The sequence below is a fragment of the Gallinula chloropus genome, assembly GCF_964237585.1.
Source record: "Gallinula chloropus genome assembly, chromosome: 32".
In the NCBI taxonomy this organism is placed as follows: Eukaryota; Metazoa; Chordata; class Aves; order Gruiformes; family Rallidae; genus Gallinula; species Gallinula chloropus.
This window is the reverse complement of record NC_140117.1, coordinates 409,334-426,112: the sequence shown is the minus strand read 5'-3', so window position 1 is coordinate 426,112 and position 16,779 is coordinate 409,334. Positions and strand designations below refer to the sequence as shown.

At 58.7% G+C, this 16,779-nt stretch overlaps 2 protein-coding genes and 1 long non-coding RNA gene across 3 annotated transcripts; 1 reads left to right on the top strand and 2 right to left on the bottom strand.

Annotated features, from left to right (window-relative positions):
* Positions 1-5,778: 5,778 nt before the first annotated feature.
* Positions 5,779-8,438, bottom strand: LOC311202915 (killer cell lectin-like receptor subfamily B member 1B allele C; the record flags this gene model as incomplete). The annotated part of the gene is made up of 7 exons (XM_084277560.1): positions 5,779-5,902; positions 6,001-6,107; positions 6,353-6,513; positions 6,672-6,818; positions 7,371-7,466; positions 7,788-7,868; positions 8,354-8,438. The coding sequence occupies 6 exons, from the start codon at positions 8,436-8,438 to the stop codon at positions 6,006-6,008; spliced, it is 672 nt and encodes a 223-aa protein (XP_084133686.1). The 3' UTR covers positions 5,779-5,902; positions 6,001-6,005.
* Positions 8,439-10,158: 1,720 nt separating this feature from the next.
* On the bottom strand, positions 10,159-11,860 carry LOC311202804 (killer cell lectin-like receptor subfamily B member 1B allele B; the record flags this gene model as incomplete). Its single annotated transcript, XM_084277466.1, has 5 exons — positions 11,747-11,860; positions 11,058-11,204; positions 10,735-10,898; positions 10,380-10,489; positions 10,159-10,282 (listed from the first exon to the last, which is right to left on the bottom strand). The coding sequence occupies exons 2-5, from the start codon at positions 11,179-11,181 to the stop codon at positions 10,159-10,161; spliced, it is 522 nt and encodes a 173-aa protein (XP_084133592.1). The 5' UTR covers positions 11,182-11,204; positions 11,747-11,860.
* A 2,191-nt stretch (positions 11,861-14,051) lies between these two features.
* On the top strand, positions 14,052-16,146 carry LOC311202817. The gene is made up of 3 exons (XR_014617943.1): positions 14,052-14,201; positions 14,508-14,683; positions 16,099-16,146. It is a non-coding gene; the product is annotated as an uncharacterized lncRNA (long non-coding RNA).
* The last annotated feature ends 633 nt before the right edge of the window (positions 16,147-16,779 follow it).

The window sequence follows — 16,779 nt, the reverse complement described above, 5'->3', positions numbered from 1 at the left end:
CTGCTGTTCCATCCTTGCTGTGTGTTCCATCATTGTCCAGTCTTCCAACCTTCTCCAGTCAACCAGTGACCCCTGTGTATCACCTGGACCAACAGAAATAGGGAGGAGATCCCTTTCCATCTGGGACCTGTGAGTATCCCCATGACTCGTACCTGTCCCACTTGCTGGGTAGACTGTAGCTGCACCACACAGCAGGAGGACGTAGTATCTGGTTGTCTGGACTTGTGGAGGGTGACACATTACTGCACCCCCTTAGGTACCCGCTGCTTAACTCAGGCTTGTGGTTACGTGGTGCTCTTTAGTCCTTTTTTCATGCTGTTGGTGACTCTCTCTGTGGCAGCAGAGCTTTGAGTCCACGTAAGCTGGTGGTTGTAACACCATGTGTTGGAGGGCAGACACCAGGTATTGTCCCAGCCCCCGGCCTGGGAACTTCCTCTGCCCAAAAGCTTTTGTATTTCCTCTTCCTGGAGGTGCACCTGGTGTGTGGGTACAGGGTGGGCATTGCAGTTCCTTGCTTGGTTCTCCTGTTCCTCCTCTGCCAAGGCGTGGTCTGGGGGCTTCCTAAATGAGCTTCTGCTGTTGTGGGAGTCTCCTTCAGCAGCTGGCTTTTTGTGGGACTAAATGCTGGAGATCAAGAGGATCTTTTGTTCTCTTTTGGTTTAAACAGCAAATTCCTGCCAGAAGAAAGCCGGGCGCGCGCTTGCTGGGGTCGGCACTTCGGGGTGGCCTCAGCAGGGCAGAGCTGCGCTCCCCGTCCCTAACGAACCGGGTGTTTGTGCCTCCTTGCCACCCTGACTTCCTATTTAACAGCTTTCTCTCTCCTTCTCTTTCCAGAGTCACATCCCTCACTTCCAGAGGAAGATGGTGTGGGACATAATCCACCAGCAGCTGCTGTGAGACGGGCACCACTGCAGTCACACTGTGATCCCCTTGGACTGACCCTTAGTTTAGTTTAGTTAAGACTCTTTAGTTCAGTTTAGACTCTTAGTTTAGTTTCTCTTCTGAAGTTTGCCCAAGTCCCTCAACATGGGGTTGGGTTTGTTGTTCTGTTCTTGTCTGTTAAATGTGAAAAGAGAAATATTTATTTATTTTATTGCATTAAATATTTAAATTTTATAAAAGAAAAGCCGTGCTGGTGTGAAGCTGTTTGGGACCGGAGCTGTTTGGGACCCTATAAACAATATTTCATCAGTCATGTTGGAGTGGGGTTTTTTGGGGTTCTTTCTTTTTTTCCCCCTTTAAAATCAAAATCCTACACTAGAACCAAAATAATGTCAAATTGTCAGGTGCAACTTCTTTAATCAATTTATTATTTATTTTTTAGATTTAACTGCTATAGATATTAGATTTGTAAACAGAGATACTTCAGGTTTTATTCATTCTCACTTCTTTTATTACTAGGACTTTAGTGCTATGCCTATTCTCTTAAAAAATAGTAATTAAAAAAAAATCAGTCCTGTATCTGCTGCCAAGCAAACACCCAATAGAAGTCTAGAATAGCAACAGTTGCCAGGGACCTCTGGTGACCAACCAGTGACATCTCTGTCAGAGGGGCATCACCTGGGAGGTCACTTCCCAGAGGGGAAGCACCTCCAGTCTGGTCTGGGGAGATCACCTTAAGCACGTCACACACGACAGTGTCCAGGTAGGTGTTGAATCCCTCCAGAGAAGGAGACTCTCCAGCCTCCCTGGACAGCCTGGGAGGAATTTCCTTCTCTTCTTCATTTCTTAAGTCTTCTCTTTGATGGCTCAGCCAGGTGATGGTAGAGATGGTAAAGCCGGTATTTACTCAGTCTGCCCTTTCTCCAGACTTTATCCTACCTCCCGGGTCTGGGATTCCTGAGGGCCCCTTCTAGACAGGTGGATCCTGTCCCTCTCCAACAGGTTGGAGTCACCAAAGAACATCCCCTTGTTGTCCAAGCCAAACCCCTGGCCTTAGTACCAGCCGTGTAGCCAGGAGTTGAGAGGCGTGAGATTTCCCAGCCCGTTCAGAAAAAGGAGGAAAAGCCAACTTGGGCACCAGTGTTTTCCTCCTCTCTCTCGAGGTCTCTTCCAACTCCTACAATTCTATGATTCTATGATCACTAGGCAATTAGACAAGTGGGAAATGTGTTTTTAAGGTGATGAGGGCTCACATTTCTCTGGTCAGAAATCACCCAGAAAAGCTTCTGCCCAGCCTGGAGTCCATCACCATCCTTTTGGTGGTCTTTGGTGGTCTTTGGTGGTCTTTCCCAATCGTGTGATTCTGTGATTCTGAAACTCCAGCCTTGAGCCAGCTGATGTTTTCTTTATCAGTACAGGGAAATCTTCCAAAAGGCACACAAAACCACATGTGCCAAGTTTTCCTCTGGACACCATCCCTTCTGTCCAGTGTATAAAGACACCACACAGCTCAGTGTCACCCACACCTTGCTGAGGGTGCACTCGATCCCACTGTGCGTGTCACGGGTACAAATATCCAATAGGATGGGTGGCAGGATGAACCTTGGAGGGGCAGCACTTTGTGGTGGTTTCCACTTGGACATGAAGCCATGGAGGGTAACTCTTCCTGTAACCTTTTTGTTAACCCTTTCCATGCCCATGGAGGGCTGGCAAAGCTGTTGGGGCAGCAAAGGACTCTGGGAGTGGCCCCGTTGCTACCAAGGATACGTGCAAACAGAAGCATCCAGACACCATTCTGTAGCTGACCCTCCAGCGACCATGGCGCTCCCACCTCTGTGGTGCACTTCATGGGGTCTCTCTGCCCCCACCATGATGCCACCCATCTTCCCAACCCCCTACACTGGAGGTAAGGCCTGAGCCCACTCCTGGCTGCTCAGGGACACACTCTGGGGAACTCCACAGCCCCTCTCGCCCCTCTCCCTGCTCCCTCTCAGTGCCCTCGCGCACGCTCCTGGCCCAGCTGGGGATATGGTCACCAGCGTGTGTTCATGTCTCTCTCTCAGGACCCAGCAACTTCCACCAACTGCCAGGGCAGCAGCAGCAGCAGCCCTTCCCTGCACCCTCCCACTCACCTGGGACAGACCAGAGGTTGGTCCACACTTGGGGCCTGCTCGGCGGGTGCCTGAGGGATTCCCTCCGCCCCCCAGCCTGACACATCTCCCTCTCCCCCCTGCAGATCTGCCAAGCGGCAGCTGCTCAGAGCTCCCCATTTCCAGTACCAGTCTGCCTCTGGCAACCCCCTCACTGCTCAGTCACGGCATCGCTCCTCTGCCTGGCACTGTGCTTCAGGGACCACACAGCTGCAGACACCCAGCAGCCTGCTTACACCAACGGCCCCCCAGGGACAAGCACAACTGTTCCTGCCCTACAGCCATCAGGGGACAGCAGCATCGCTTCCCCAATCCCACCCGCTCCCTGTCTGCACACAGTCCATCCTCTCCAGTGGAGACACAGACAGTCCGGTCCCCATGGATGTGGACAGTGTCTCAGGCTGGGACACCTGTCCTGTCCCTATGGATGTGGACACTGTCACAGTCTGTGACATCTCTGTGGACACAGATGTCCCCATGGAAGACGACACCCTGCCAGGCTCTACCATCTCACTTAGCCCTGTTGCAGGGATGGGGGGGAAATGAGAGGGAGGGAGGGAAGGGAGGGAAGAAGGGTGTTAATTCTGTAGTTAGTACCTTTGATTACTGTTTTGTTCTGATTTTTCATTAAAAGCCATTTCTTGAGAACCTTTCTGTGTCTGCATGGGATGGGCGGGGAGTGCAGGGGGCACCAGGCAGCACAGATCCCAATGGGCACAGTATAGACACCCTATAGATCCCCTGCAGGCACCCTATAGATCCCCTGTGGACCCTATACATACCCTATGGACACCCTATAGGAGCCTTATGGGAACACTATAAGCACCCAATGGGCACAATACAGGCACCCTATAGATCCCCTGCGAGCACCCCATAGACACCCTATAGATACCCTATGGACACCCTATAGGAACACTATAAGCACCCAATGGGCACAATACAGGCACCCTATAGATCCCTTGCGAGCACCCCATAGACACCCTATAGATACCCTATGGACACCCTATAGGAACCTTATGGGAACCCTATTGACACCCAATGGGCACAACACAGTCACCCCATAGATCCCCTGCGGGCACCCTATAAACACCCTAAAGATCCTCTGTGGGCACCCTGTAGATACCCTATGGACACCCTGTAGAAGCCTTATTGAAACCCTATAGGCATCCAATGGGCACAGTATAGGCACCCTATAGATCCCCCGCAGGCCCCCTATAGGGACCCTATGGATCCCCTGCTAGCACTCTATAGATCCTCTGTGGGCATCCTATAGATACCTTATAGACACCCTATAGATACCCTATGGACACCCTATAAGCACCTTATGGGAACCATATAGACACTCAATGGGCACAGTGTAGGTACCCTATAGATCCCCTCTGGGCACCCTATAGATATCCTATGGACACCCTACAGGAATCTTATGGGAACCCTATTGACACCCAATGAGCACAAAACAGGCATCTATAGACACCCTACAGCTACCCTATAGGCACCCTATAGATACCCTATTGACACCCTATAGAAACCTTATGGGAACCCTATAGAGACACAGTGGGCACAATACAGACACCCTATACAACCCCTGCGGGCACCCTATAGGCACGCTGCCGTGCTGAGACGCCCCTGGGTAGAGCCTTGTGTCACCCCGGGTGGGGACAGCGCAGTTTGGGGACCCTGCGCTCAGGGGAGGCTGTGGAGCGTCCATCACAGCCCCCCAGCATCCCCAGGGAGCCCAAGGCAGGGTGTCCTGGGGCAAGACCGCTCTCTGCACAGAGGTGTGACCCCATTAGGGGACCAGCAGCAGGAGCTGGGTGTCCCCCAGACCCCCCTGCTCCCTCTTTTGGGGCTCAGAGCTGAGACCTGTAGCTCGGTGCAGATGGGACGCCAGCCAGCCCGTGGCATGGGACAAGCCCCAGCCTTGAGAAGAGCCCCCCTGGCTCCTCTTCCCTTGATTCCTGCCTCAGTTTCCCCATCTTGAGCAGCTCCTGGGCATCACCCCACTTCTCTCCCAAGTCACACCTGTCGCTGTCACGAGCCCCGGAGGGGGATGTCCCGAGTCAGGGGGTGTCCCCACGGTGTCATGACCCTCCCCCGTGTTTTCTGAGTCTCGCACACCGTGTCACCCCCCACAGGTACGTCCCCGCCCCCCCCCCACGGTGTCTCCCGGGCCCCGGGGTGTCCAGAGCCCCCCGTGAGTCACCCCCAGTGTGTCCCAGCCCCGCTCCATGTGTCCCCCCCTCGCCGGTGTCTCCCCAGCATCGCTCCCTGTGTCTCCCCCCCACCCTGGTGCACCCCGAGTCCCCCCCCCCCGAGCTCCCCCGGGTCCCCCCTCCCCGGTGTGTCACCCCAGACGGTTTCATTTCCCAAACAAGCAGTTTGAAAGCGACTTTCAATATTTCCTTCCTTTTTTAGGGGTTTTCTCTTCCACCCCCCCCGCCCCTTGCCCGGTCCCCCTTCCCGTGGCTTCACCCCCCTGCTCCATCCGAAGCTGCCGGAGCATCGCGGAGCCGGAGCCGTTGGTCAGTTCCCCAGGAGGATGCTCCGAGTATCCCCGGGTGACGAGTTTTGGGGGCATCTCAATGGTTTTGACAGGTGACTCGGCTGCTCGTGGCTCCTCCCCAGTTTGTCCTGACCTCAAATACACCCAGCCAGCTCGTTGAATGTACATTCGTGGGGAAATTAGGGGCCAGCTCACTGCAAGCGGATGGGGAAAGGGGGTGGGGATGCCACAGCGCTCATCAGCTCAGACCTGGGTGGATCCTTTCTGGCAGATCCACCGCAATCCCTCGGTGCACAGCTCAGAGCTGATCCTGTTCCCCTTCAGTCTTCCACAGCCCGCACTTCCATCCCCCAGGCTCTGTGATAACCTGGGGGTGCGGGAGGCAGCCGACGTCACAGCACGAGGGTCCCAAGGGTGTCTAGGGAGATCCCCATGCCAACACCCACCCCTCCCCAAAGCACTCACCAGCTCTAGTCCAGGCGGGAGCCGTTCAGCCAGGTCCAGCCCTGCTCAGTGAAGGAGAGGCCGATCCAGTAGCGACTGGAGCTTGGTAGGATTTTACTGATGGAGTCCTGGAGCGGGGAGAGGGTGGGTGGTGATGCCACGTGCCATCCCAAAACAGGCTCCAGCCCGGCCTCTGCAGCCCCATCCCAGAAATGAGCCCCACCACTGTCCCCACACCGGCAAAGGCACCCAGGAGATTGGCACCGACCCCCCTGTTCCTGGGACAGCCCTTCGCCCTTCCCCAGGGGCCACCCGCCCCTCAGGTGCAGCCCTGAGACCCATCACACGTCCCTGATGCCATCAGTGCCTTTACCAGCTCATCCTGATCCTCCGGCACCAGCAGCTCAGACCCCCAGTTCTCACAGTCCTCACGGCTCTGGGTCCAGCTCCCAGGAGTAGCATTGTCAGCAACCCAGTAACACTTGTTCCTGTTCAGCGTCCAGCCCGTGGGGCAGAGCCTGCACCCCTCACCCTCTGCAAGGCAGCCACAGCCACGCTCAGCCACACAGAAGCCACTTTGTCCCCTGCAGCTCCACAGAGGACAAGGGTTTCACCCCAGGAACATGGGAACACCCCGCAATCCAGCTCAGTGTGGTCTAAGTTTTGGGGAGCCTGACGGCTGGGGCAGGTACCTGGTGACTGTGATGGGCAGAGACCTTTCCTCAGCTCCAAGAAGACTTTCTCCAGCGTGGCGTTGTCATTTCCTACACTCACACACTCGTTCTTCTGGCTCCCCACATTCTCCTGGCCTCCCATGTTCCTCAATGACTGTCGGCAAGCTGTGTGGGAAGGATGGAGCGATGGAGCAGGGGAGAGGGTCGGGGCGGGATCCAGCGCAGACAGGGACAGCGGCTCCCAGGCCGACACCGCTCTGGGCAGCGGATCCCCATGTCTCTGCTCCCCCTCCACAGCCCCAGAGCCCCGGCAGATCCCTCCCCAGCGCCAGCTCCACATTCTCCTCCTGCTGCAGAGGATTCTCCTCCCCAGGATCCGCCCGGCTGAGGGCTGGGGGTGCCGTGGGCCCCCCGGGCAGCATCACGTCCCCCTGGCCCCAGCCGAATTCCGTCCGAGCTCTGCGTGGCCCCAGCTCCTCCAAGGGTGTGAAAACACGTCTCTGCCTCCAATGAGAAGTTTCCAGTGGTTTCCCCTCCCCGCCCAAGGCCCCTCCACGTACAGCTCTGAAGAGTTCTGATCAAAACCACGTTCCAACACCTCAGCAGCGCAGGCCCTGAGCAGCAGACACGCCTCCTACACAGGCACCCTCAGGCCGGGACCCCCTCCCGCCTCTCTTGATGGGCCCTGGGGTGTCCCGGGCCCCAGCAGCTCCTCACCCCAACTTCCCAGCGCCACCAGTGCCGCTCCCAGGAGGAGGTGCCCAAGGCAGCTAGCCCAGAGCACGGTTCGGTGCCACGGGGGACAGCCCGGTCCTGCGAGGGGAAGAGCTGTGAGAAGAGCAACAACACTGCCCCAACCCCACATCCGGCGAGACAGGTTTGCAGTGCAGGTTTGGGCTATTTTCTGCTCCCAAAAACCCTTTTGAGGCGGTTCTGCACTTTGCTCGCAGCCTTTTGTCACCCCCACATCCCGCTGCTGCCGCTCCCCTTATCTCACACCGACCCCAACGGCACCGGGGCAGGAGGTTGGCTGGGTCCTGCCCAGCACCCAAGAGCTGGGGGTCTCCTGGCTGTGAGGAAGACCCAGAGCTCAGGGGGGAGCTGAGGGGGCAGAGATAGCCTCATCCCGCTCACGGGAGAACGGAGGAGTCCTGTCCGTAGCCTGGTACCACTCAGTCCCATCCAGCATCGGCCCGTGGGGCAGAGCCCACAGCCCTGCACGGACAGACCGGCGGACGCTGCCGTGCTGAGACGCCCTTGGGTAGAGCCTTGTGTCACCCCGGGTGGGGACAGCGCGGTTTGGGGACCCTGCGCTCGGGGGAGGCTGTGGAGCGTCCATCTCACCCCCCAAGCATCCTCAGGGAGCCCAAGGCAGGGTGTCCTGGGGCAAGACCGCTCTCTGCACAGAGGTGTGACCCCTGCTCCCTCATTTGGGGCTCAGAGCTGAGACCTGTAGCTCGGTGGAGATGGGACACCAGCCAGCCCGTGGCGTGGGACAAGCCCCAGCCTTGAGAAGAGCCCCCCTGGCTCCTCTTCCCTTGATTCCTGCCTCAGTTTCCCCATCTTAAACAGCTCCTGGGCATCACCATACTTCTCTCCCAAGTCACACCCGTCATTGCCACACCAGCTTTCCTTCTCTCCCCACAATGAATTTTGGGGAGGATGGAGAGACCGGCCAGCGCTCACGACCCCCAAAGTACCTGCATCCCGGAGGGGACCCGGGCTCCCCGCAGCACCCCGCTGGCCCCGTGGGGTCCGGACGGCGTAACCATCCTCATCCTCCATACCGGGGACGACTGAGAGCGGTGGTGACACGGTGCAGGTGACAGGAAACCGATGACTCCAGGACCGCCCGGGAGGCGTGAATTGGCAGAGGGGCCTGAGCTTCCTGACACCGTCCCAGCTAAATAACCCGAGAGCTGCTGGGCAAAGCAGCCCCGAGGCCGAGGTGAGGGGTGGCAGGGGGCTTCCCTCTAGAGAAGGGAAAACCGGGGTCCTCTGCTGCTCCCCTGCAAGGGAGAGGACACGGAGCTGCTGGGGGCAGAAATCCTTCCCGGGGAGGGGGAGGCCCAGAGAAGCTGGGGCTGCCCAGATCTATATTCTTATTCCATAAAAATCATTGATTAACTTTGCTTATAGTTTTAAATGCAAAGAGGAGAGAGATGTTGAGCCTGGAGAAGAGGAGGCTGAGGGGAGACCTTCTCCCCACCTCCCCTGCCCTGCCAGGAGGGTGCAGAGAGGTGGGCCATGGGCTCTCCAGCCAGAGGACAGGAGATGGGAAAAGGGGCAATGGGCTCAAGCTGCCCCAGGGCAGGGTCAGAGCCTATTGCTAAGGGCCTGAACGTGCTTCATGTTCTCAGCGCTGCTGTAACTGCTCTAAAATCAAAATCATATTCGAAGCTAAACCCCAAATACCCCAGAATTCCAGCTATTTCAGTAGGGTGACAGTAAGAGGAGGAGCCCGAAGCGAGAGGCGGGCTGTCCCGCCCTCAGGTGAAGAACAACGACCCGAGGCAAGATGGCGGCTCCGCCCAGGGGCAGCGCTACTAGAGTTTTACCGCCCAAAGGCGGGCGGCTCGCTGATTGGCTGCCTGTCCCGCCACTCTTTCGTCCTGAAGCGCTGATTGGTCGGTCGGAGCCGTTTCGGTGATCCCGCCTCTTTCGCCTCAGGTGTTGGCCGCGTCCGTGAGGCACAGGAGCGGATAGGGAGCGGGACTGGAAGGAGAATGGGGTGACGGCTGCTGCGTGGGGAACTGCGCGGTAACGGCGGTGGAAGGAGCCCCGTGTGGGGGTGTATCCCGAGACACGGGGTGTCCCCCTAGTGTCGTGACCACCCCCGTGTGTCCTGAGCCCCGCACACCGTGTCACCCCCCACAGGTACGTCCCGAGCTCCCCGCCCCGTGTGTTCCCGCCCCCCCACCCGGTGTGTCCCGAGCCCCGGGGTGTCCAGAGCCCCCCGTGAGTCACCCCCGGTGTGTCCCAGACCCGCTCCGTGTGTCTCCCCTCGCCGGTGTCTCCCCAGCATCGCTCCCTGTGTGTTTTCCCCCCCCACCCCGGTGCATCCCGAGCCCCCCCCAAGCTCCCCCGGGTCCCCCCTCCCCGGTGTGTCACCCCAGACGGTTTCATCTCCCAAACAAGCGGTTTGAAAGCGACTTTCAATATTTCCTTCCTTTTTTAGGGGTTTTCTCACCCCGCCCGACCCTTGCCCGGTCCCCCTTCCCGCGGCTTCACCCCCCTGCTCCATCCGAAGCTGCCGGAGCATCGCGGAGCCGGAGCCGTTGGTCGGTTACCCAGGAGGATGCTCCGAGTATCCCCAGGTGACAAGTTTTGGGGGCATCTCAATGGTTTTGACAGGTGACTCGGCTGCTCGTGGCTCCCCCCCGGTTTGTCCTGACCTCAAATACAGCCAGCCAGCTCGTTAAATGTAAATTCGTGGGGAAATTAGGGGCCAGCTCACTGCAAGCGGATGGGGAAAGGGGGTGGGGATGCCACAGCCCCCCTCGGCTCAGAGCTCTGTTGATCCTTTCTGGCAGATCCACCGCAATCCCTCGGTGCAGTACTCGGAGTTTATCCTGTTCCCCTTCAGTGTTCCACAGCCCGCTCTCCCATTCCCCAGGCTCTGTGATAACCTGGGGGTGCAGGAGGCACCCACGTCAGGGCACGAGGGTCCCAAGGGTGTCTAGGGAGATCCCCATGCCAACACCCACCCCTCCCCAAAGCACTCACCAGCTCTGGTCCAGGCGGGAGCCATTCAGCCAGGTCCAGCCCTGATAGATGGAGAAGGACAGGCCGATCCAGTATTCATTGGAAGGCTGTAGGATTTTACTGATGGAGTCCTGGAGCGGGGAGAGGGCGGGTGATGATGCCACGTGCCATCCCAAAACAGGCTCCAGCTCAGCCCCTGCAGCCCCATCCCAGAAACGAGCCCCACCGCTGTCCCCACACAGGCAAAGGCACCCAGGAGCTTGGCACCGACCCCCCAGTTCCTGGGACAGCCCTTCGCCCTTCCCCAGGGGCCACCTGCCCCTCTAGTGCAGCCCTGGGACCTGTCCCACGTCCCCGATGCCATCAGTGCCTTTACCAGCTCATCCTGATCCTCCAGCACCAGCAGCTCAGACCCCCGGTTCTCACAGTCCTCACGGCTCTGGGTCCAGTTCCTATGAGTACTGCTGTTCTCAACAACCCAGTAACACGTGTTCCTGTTCAGCGTCCAGCCCGTGGGGCAGAGCCTGCACCCCTCACCCTCTGAAAGACAGCCAGAGCCACGCTCAGCCACACAGAAGCCACTTTGTCCCCTGCAGCTCCACAGAGGACGAGGGTTTCACCCCAGGAACATGGAAACACCCCGCACTCCAGCTCAGGGTGCTCTTAAGTTTTGAGGAGCCTGACGGCCGGGGCAGGTACCTGGTGACTGTGATGGGCAGAGACCTTCCCTCAGCTCCATGACAAATCTCTCCAGCGTGGCATTGTTGTTTCCTATGATCACACACTCGTTCTTCTGGCTCCCCACATTCTCCTGGCCTCCCATGTTCCTCAACGACTGTCGGCAAGCTGTGCGGGAAGGATGGAGCGATGGAGTAGGGGAGAGGGTCAGGGCGGGATCCAGTGTAGACAGGGAGAGCGGCTGCAAGCCTGACACCGCTCCGGGCAGCAGATCCCCATGTCTCTACTCCCCCTCCACAGCCCCAGAGTCCCGGCAGTTCCCTCCCCAGCGCCAGCTCCATGCTCTCCTCCTGCTGCAGAGGATTTTCCACCTGGCTGAGGGCTGGGGGTGCCGAGGGCCCCCCCGGGCAGAATCACGTCCCCCTGGCCCCAGCCTAATTCTGTCCGAGCTCTGCGTGGCCCCAGCTCCTCCAAGGGTGTGAAAACGCGGCTCCGCCTCCGCTGAGAAGTTTCCAGTGGTTTCCCCTCCCCGCCCAAGGCTCCTCCACATACAGCTCTGAAGAGTTCTGATCAAAACCACGTTCCAACACCTCAGCAGCGCAGGCCCTGAGCAGCAGACACGCCTCCTACACAGGCACCCTCAGGCCGGGACCCCCCTCCCGCCTCTCGCGATGGGCCCTGGGGTGTCCAGGGCCCCAGCAGCTCCTCACCCCAACTTCCCAGCGCCACCACTGCTGCTCCCAGGAGGAGGTGCCCAAGGCAGCTGGCCCAGAGCGCAGTTCGGTGCCACGGGGGACAGCCCAGTCCTGCGAGGGGAAGAGCTTTGAGAAGAGCAACAACACTGCCCCAACCCCACATCCGGCGAGACAGGTTTGCAGCGCAGGTTTGGGCTATTTTCTGCTCCTAAAAACCATTCTGAGGCAGTTCTGCTGTTTGCTCACAGCCTTTTGTCACCCCCACATCCCGCTGCTGCCGCTCCCCGTATCTCACACCGACCCCTCCGGCACCGGGGCAGGAGGTTGGCTGGGTCCTGCCCAGCACCCAAGAGCTGGGGGTCTCCTGGGTGTGAGGAAGCCCCCAGAGCTCAGGGGGGAGATGAAGGGGGAGAGGCAGCTCCATCCCGCTCCCGGGAGCATGGAGGAGTCATGTCCGTAGCCCGGTACCACTTGGTCCCATCCAGCATCAGCCCGTGGGGCAGAGCCCACAGCCCTGCACGGACAGACAAGCAGACACTGCTGTGCTGAGACGCCCCTGGGTAGAGCCTTGTGTCACCCCGGGTGAGGACAGCGCGGTTTTGGGACCCTGTGCTCGGGGGAGGCTGTGGAGCGTCCATCTCACCACCCCAGCATCCTCAGGGAGCCCAAGGCAGGGTGTCCTGGGGCAAGACCGCTCTCTGCACAGAGGTGTGATCCCTGCTCCCTCATTTGGGGCTCACAGCTGAGACCTGTAGCTCGGTGGAGATGGGACGCCAGCCAGCCCGTGGCGTGGGACAAGCCCCAGCCTTGAGAAGAGCCCCCCTGGCTCCTCTTCCCTTGATTCCTGCCTCAGTTTCCCCATCTTGAGCAGCTCCTGGGCATCACCCCACTTCTCTCCCAAGTCACACCCGTTGTTGCCACACCAGCTTTCCTCCCCTCCCCACAATGAATTTTGGGGAGGATGGAGAGACCGACCAGCGCTCACGACCCCCAAAGTACCTGCATCCCAGAGGGGACCCGGGCTCCTCGCAGCACCCCGCTGGCCCCGTGGGGTCAGGACGGCGTAACCATCCTCATCCTCCATACCGGGGACGACTGAGAGCGGCGGTGACACGGTGAAGGTGACAGGAAACCGATGACCCCAGGACCGTCCGGGAGGTGTGAACCGGCAGAGGGGCCTGAGCTTCCTGTAACCGTCCCAGCTTAATAACCGGAGAGCTGCTGGGCAAAGCAGCCCCGAGGCCGAGGTGAGGGGTGACAGGGGGGTCCCTCTAGAGAAGGGAAAACCGGGGTCCTCTGCTGCTCCCCTGCAAGGGAGAGGACACAGAGCTGCTGAGAGGCAGAATTCCTTCCTGGGGAGGGGGAGGCCCTGGCCCAGGGTGCCCAGAGAAGCTGGGGCTGCCCAGATCTATATTCTTATTCCATAAAAATCATTGATTAACTTTGCTTATAGTTTTAAATACAAAGAGGAGAGAGATGTTGAGCCTGGAGAAGAGGAGGCTGAGGGGAGACCTTCTCCCCACCTCCCCTGCCCTGCCAGGAGGGTGCAGAGAGGTGGGCGATGGTCTCTTCAGCCAGGGGACAGGAGATGGGACAAGGGGCAATGGGCTGAAGCTGCCCCAGGGCAGGGTCAGAGCAGATGGGAGGGCACAGTTCTTCCCTAGCAGAGTTGTGGGGCTGTGGCACAGGCTGCCCAGGGAGGGGCTGAGTCGTGGCAGATGAGCTACTGAGGGGTCTGTGTCAGCACAGGACAGGAACGGTTGGGCTCGGTTCTCTCAAAGGTCTTTTCTCACCCGTTGACTCCGTGAGGAGTAGCATATTTATGTATTTCCTGGAAGTCCCTCTCAGCTGCCGATGTCCCCAGCACACGTGTGGTTACGTTGAGCGGGGCTCCAGGCACACACCGTCCCGGTTCCCTATTGCTAAGGGCCTGAACGTGCTTCGTGTTCTCAGAGCTGCTGTAACTGCTCTAAAATCAAAATCATATTCGAAGCTAAACCCCAAATACCCCAGCATTCCAGCTATTTCAGTAGGGTGACAGTGAGAGGAGGAGCCCGAAGCGAGAGGCGGGCTGTCCCGCCCTCAGGTGAAGAACAACGACCCGGGGCAAGACGGCGGCTCCGCCCAGGGGCAGCGCTACTAGAGTTTTACCGCCCACAGGCGGGCGGCTCGCTGATTGGCTGCCTGTCCCGCCACTCTTCCATCGTGAGGCGCTGATTGGTCGGTCGGAGCCGTTTCGGTGATCCCGCCTCTTTCGCCTGAGGTGTTGGCCGCGTCCGTGAGGCGCAGGAGCGGATACGGAGCGGGACAGGAAGGAGAATGGGGTGGCGGCTGCTGCATGGGAAACTGCGCGGTAACGGCGGTGGAAGGAGCCCCGTGTGGGGGTATATCCCGAGACACGGGGTGTCCCCCCAGTGTCGTGACCACCCCCGTGTGTTCTGAGCCCCGCACACCGTGTCACCCCCCACAGGTACGTCCTGAGCTCTCCGCCCCGTGTGTTCCCGCCCCCCCACCCGGTGTGTCCCGAGCCCCGGGGTGTCCAGAGCCCCCCGTGAGTCACCCCCGGTGTGTCCCAGCCCCGCTCCGTGTGTCCCCCCCTCGCCGGTGTCTCCCCAGCATCGCTCCCTGTGTCTCCCCCCACCCCGGTGCATCCCGAGCCCCCCCCCCCCACCCCGAACTCCCCCGGGTCCCCCATCCCCGGTGTGTCACCCCAGACGGTTTCATTTCCCAAACAAGCGGTTTGAAAGTGACTTTCAATATTTCCTTCCTTTTTTAGGGGTTTTCTCACCCCGCCCGACCCTTGCCTGGTCCCCCTTCCCGCGTCTTCCCCCCCCTGCTCCATCCGAAGCTGCTGGAGCATCGCGGAGCCGGAGCCGTTGGTCGGTTACCCAGGAGGATGCTCCCAGTATCCCCGGGTGACGAGTTTTGGGGGCATCTCAATGGTTTTGACAGGTGACTCGGCTGCTCGTGGCTCCCCCCCGGTTTGTCCTGACCTCAAATACAGCCAGCCAGCTCGTTAAATGTAAATTCGTGGGGAAATTAGGGGCCAGCTCACTGCAAGCGGATGGGGAAAGGGGGTGGGGATGCCACAGCCCCCCTCGGCTCAGAGCTGGGTGGATCCTTTCTGGCAGATCCACCGCGATCCCTCGGTGCAGCTCAGAGCTGATCCTGTTCCCCCTCAGCCTTTGCTTCCACACCCCGGGGCGCAGAAGAAACCTCCGGGTAACCGTCCCGGTTACCTATTGCTAAGGGCCTGAACATGCTTTAGGTTCTCAGAGGTGCTGTAACTCCCTTAAAATCAAAATCGTATTCTAAAATAAACCCAAATTAATCCAGAATTCCAGCTATTTCGGTAGGGTGACTGTAAGAGGAAGAGCTAGGCGGGGAACAAAGTCACCGATTGGCTGTCTCTCCTGCCACTCTTTCATCTCTAAGCGCTGATTGGTCGGTCGGAGCCGTTTCGGTGATCCCGCCTCATTTGCCTCAGCGGTTCGCCGGAGGAGCGGGAATGAAACGGCGGGGCGAGAGAAGCGGGGCTGGGGAGGGAGTGCGGCGGGGGATGGGTGCGAAATGGGTGGAAAAGGGGGGAACGAAGGAGGAGCTGCCGTGCAGGGAACTTTGTGGGCTGTCGGTGCCCTCGGGTTGCTGAGGGAGTGTCTGTTTATGGTGGTTTCCTGCCCTCCACCCTGTGTCCCCGCAGCCGAGGCCAGGCTGGATTTCTCCCCAGGAGGGAGAAGGATTTCCCTTCTGAGCCCCCCTTCAGGTGCTGCTTCAGCCCGAACCCCCTAGGAAAGAAGCCTGTTTGTGTTGATCCCCGTCTTTCTCTTGGAATTAGCTCTTCCCCCAGGCACTGGCTACATCAGCTGTTCCTGAGAAGCCAGAAACAACTGGAAAAAGAAATGCAAAGCTAGTCATTCCTTTGTTAACGAAATTGCAGGATGCATCCTTCTTGGGTCTGAAGGAAGGTCCCACCCAGCCCCAGGGGCTGGTGGGGAGGACGCTGGGCTCTGCTGGTGACCAAGGGCTAGTGTGTTCCACTCCGTAGGTCTGCATTGTGTGTCACCAGTCTCATGTATTTTGCTATAACATCTGTTGTTTATTATTATTTATTATTATTTTTATAATATATCTCTGTTATCCTGGTAAACTCTCCTTATCCCAACCTGTGAGGTTTTGGTTTTTCCCTCCCTTTTCCCCTCCCTCAATTTTCCCCTTAAAGAGTGAGCAGCTGCGTTGGGCCTGGCTCTTGCCTGGGGCAAAATGACCCGACTGCTCCAGCCTGGTCCTCCACAGGATCACAAGCCCCTCCAGCAAACCTGCTCCGGTGTGGATCTCTCTTTCACTCATCTCTGTCTCTGTCTCCACAGGCTGCAAGTGCTGGCAGGGGCTTGTTCCAACGCAGATCTCAGCATCTCCTGTCTGTCTCCCCCTGCTCCAGAGTGGGGCCTCTCCATGGGATGCAGGTGGGGTCTCGGCCTTATCCATGGGTTGCAGGGGCATCTTTCTCTCCTCCTTACCCTGCTTCATTGCCTTGGTGTCTGCACATCTCCTCACACTTTCTCACTTCCTTTTCTGGGGACACAAAGTGGCTGCTTGCAGTTTTTTTGTCCTCATTGTGACTCCCAGAGGTGCTGTGACCGTCGCTGCTGGGCTTGGCCTTGGTTAGCAGCGACTCTGGCATTGAGCTGGCTGGTGGTTGCTCTATGGGGCCTGCAGAGAGCTGCTGGCTGCTTCTTGCAGAAACCACCCCTGCAGCCCTTCTCCACCTGAACCCAGCCATGCAAAACTGACACGCCCCTGAGCTCATCTTTCTTCTTCTCACCCAATTCGGATGGGCTGCTTTTGCTGGTTGATGGAGGTCGAGTCGCTGTTCGACTAGATGGGCACAGAAAGCTCTGTGGAGCTCCCTGCCCCGTGCTGCCTGTGGTGTCAATGCTGCCTTTCTGCTTTGATGCTCATTAAAAGAGGCAAACTCCCGGGAGTGTCGTGTCTGCTCAGGGCAGCCCTGTCCCTTCTTCCGTGGCTGGCTCAGGGCAGCCCTGTCTCTT